Source organism: Myotis lucifugus, unplaced genomic scaffold, assembly GCF_000147115.1.
Source record: "Myotis lucifugus unplaced genomic scaffold, Myoluc2.0 scaffold_3234, whole genome shotgun sequence".
Taxonomy (NCBI): Eukaryota; Metazoa; Chordata; class Mammalia; order Chiroptera; family Vespertilionidae; genus Myotis; species Myotis lucifugus.
The window spans coordinates 6,382-9,255 of NW_005874282.1; the positions used below are offsets into that span (position 1 = coordinate 6,382).

General features: G+C 62.5%; 1 protein-coding gene across 1 annotated transcript in view; it reads left to right on the plus strand.

Annotated features, from left to right (window-relative positions):
• Window positions 1–2,874, plus strand: part of ERCC2 (ERCC excision repair 2, TFIIH core complex helicase subunit) — a 15,753-nt gene that overhangs the window by 5,174 nt on the left and 7,705 nt on the right. Inside the window, 4 exon segments of the mRNA XM_023749151.1 lie at window positions 2–166; window positions 168–270; window positions 344–512; window positions 2,368–2,486. Of these exon segments, the coding sequence (XP_023604919.1) occupies window positions 2–166; window positions 168–270; window positions 344–512; window positions 2,368–2,486 (556 nt within the window).

Consider the following 2,874-nt stretch of genomic DNA (forward strand, 5'->3'; position numbering starts at 1 on the left):
CCGCCTGGCCGTGCCCGCCGGCCCCTGCCTCTCCCGAGCCCCCGTTCTCTGCCTGACCCGCCTCCAGGGACACCAGCCCTGTCCCGATGTCCCCTCAGGTGTCACCCGCTCTTCCTACACCCCGTCTCCCTGCAGGATCAAGGAGACGGATGAGCAGCGCCTGCGTTGAGGAGTACCGCCGCCTCGTGGAGGGGCTGCGGGAGGCCAGTGTCGCCCGGGAAACGGACGCCCACCTGGCCAACCCCGTGCTGCCCGACGAGGTGCTGCAGGGTGAGCTGCCGCCCGCCTCGGCCGCTCCCTGTCCCCTCCCCGGGGGGTGGCGGCTGACCCCTTGTCCCCACAGAGGCGGTGCCGGGCTCCATCCGCACGGCCGAGCACTTCCTGGGCTTCCTGCGGCGGCTGCTGGAATACGTCAAGTGGCGGCTGCGCGTGCAGCATGTGGTGCAGGAGAGCCCCCCCGCCTTCCTGAGTGGCCTGGCCCAGCGCGTGTGCATCCAGCGCAAACCCCTCAGGTGCGCCCCGCCGGCGGGGGGGTCGGGTCCCTGCGGCAGCCTTGTGCTCTGCACCTGGGGCCTGGGGTCACTTGTAGCCAATGTCAGGCGTGTAGGTGAGGAGTGAGGGGCCAGGGAATGTGCCTGGCACCTGTTGGCCAGAGCAGGCGGGTCCCAGGGCAAGGTTGGAGCTGGTCCCAGGATCCTGTGTTGGGCAGGGGCCTGGCAGGCAGCACGTGGCCTGATCAGAGAATTTACCTGAAGCGTTGGATGGAGACGCTGTTTGCAGAGGGGTGGGCAGGGCGGAGGAGCCAGCAGGGCACCTGTGAGAGCTCAGTGGTAGTTCCACCCCAGGCCCTAAGGAGGGGCTCCTGACAAGACCCGGCAGGTGGGAGCCCCTGAGCCCCTCCAGTGCCTCCATTGCTCCCCCACAACCAGCCTGAGGACAGGAGAAGGGATCTGGCAGGAGGACGGGTCTCGGACGCTCCTGCGCTTTCGGGTTAGGTCATCAGTCCTCTCAGGGCGTCAGGCTCCTCCTCTGTAAAATGGGGCGGGGGTCCCCTTTCACGCAGATGTCTGGGGGCTCATGAGAAAGCAGTGATGGCAGTGCCCGCCCTGTCGTAGGACTGACGATGAGCTAAGCACTTAGTATCCCCTGCCTCATGGAGTCCCTGTGGTGTCCCGCGCTGCAGATGAGGACACTGTGGCCCTGGGGGAAGCCATTGGCCCGTCACCCAGCACCGCGTGGGCTATTGTGCAAAGCCAGGCCTGGGAGCGCCGAGGCCCGGGCTGCTCTGCCTCTGACGGGTGGGGCGGCCCTCGGTGTGGCCTTGCCTGCTTCCCCCAGAGGGGAGGCTTGTGGGGGCAGAGATGGGGTCCCAGCACCCACCACATGTTCCTGAGGGCCTGCTTTGTGCTGGGGACACAGTGGTGACCGAGACAGCGCTGGCCCTGCCCCTGCCCTCCAGGCTCACAGTCTCAGTGGGGAGACAGACCCATCTCCAGAGACCAACCTGAGCAGCTGGGGTGGGAGGGGGAGCCCAGAGGCACACCCGATCCAGCCGGGAGTTGGGGTGGGAGGGGGTGCGGAAGACAGACGAAAAAATGGCATTCAGGAGCAGGTTTTAAACTCTAGAGCAGCGGTTCTCAACCTGTGGGTCGCAACCCCTTTGGGGGTCGAAGGACCCTTTCATAGCGGAAAACACATATGTAATTACATATTGTTTTTGTGATTAATCACTATGCTTTAATTATGTCCAATTTGTAACAATGAAGTTGGGGGTCACCACAACATGAGGAACTGTATTAAAGGGTCGCGGCATTAGGAAGGTTGAGAACCACTGCTCTAGAGCCAGGTGGTCCTGCTCCATGACCTGCCTGTCCCCAAGGGGTGAGAGCCTGAGGCCCAGTGGTCAGTGTCTGTGGCTGGGTGGCCTGTGTGCATGAGTGTGACAGCGTGTGTGAGCCTGCGAGGCTGTGTGAGCCTGTGGGACTCTGATGCTGTGTGTCAGCAGGATGGCCGAGTGTGACTGAGGCAGATGAGGTTCTGGGTGTAAGTGTGTGACGTGGCTGAGCAGGATCACGTGGCTGGGATTCTGGGTGTGGCTGTGGAGCTCCTCCTTTGACAAGAACCTGCGTGTGAGATTTTGTGACCGTGTGTGACGTGGGATCACGTGACTCGGGTGTGTGATTATTTCTCTGTGTGCCACTGCAGTCAGCTCTGCCGATGGGCGCTGTAAATGTGCAGGCACAGAGGTGACCGCGCAGCCCCAGTCCCTGCCCTCACTGTGGAGATAGGTGCTCTGCCAACGGAGGAGGGGCTGCTGGTCCTGTCTGTCTTCCCCCTCACCCTCACCCTGTGTGGCCTCCCCATCAGGTTCTGTGCTGAACGCCTCCGCTCCCTCCTGCACACCTTGGAGATCGCGGACCTCGCGGACTTCTCCCCGCTCACGCTCCTGGCTAACTTTGCCACCCTAGTCAGCACCTACGCAAAGGGTGAGTGCACCTCTCCCTGCCTCGGCCACCCCCTGGCAGCTGGAATCAGGATCCCATTGGGTCCGGAGGGTTATCTGTGGGACTCGGACACTCGGGACCTTGTGTGGGCTCAGGAGTTTGGGCTTTGAGGGCACTGGGGAGCCACCGACAGTTTTGAGTGAGCGAGCCTCCTGCTCAGATTTGTGCTGTCAGAGGCTCCCTCTGGCTGCAGACTGGAGGAGGTGGTGGGGGTGGCAATGGTATGAGATGAGGCCAGAGGGGTTCTCTGGGGTCAGCTCACACTTAGGGTGTGGTAAGGACCTGGTTGTTCTTTTTTAAACAAAATATATTTTTATTGATTTCATGCAGGGGTCCAGCCCCGGGGGTCCAGGGGTTCCCAAAGGTGTAG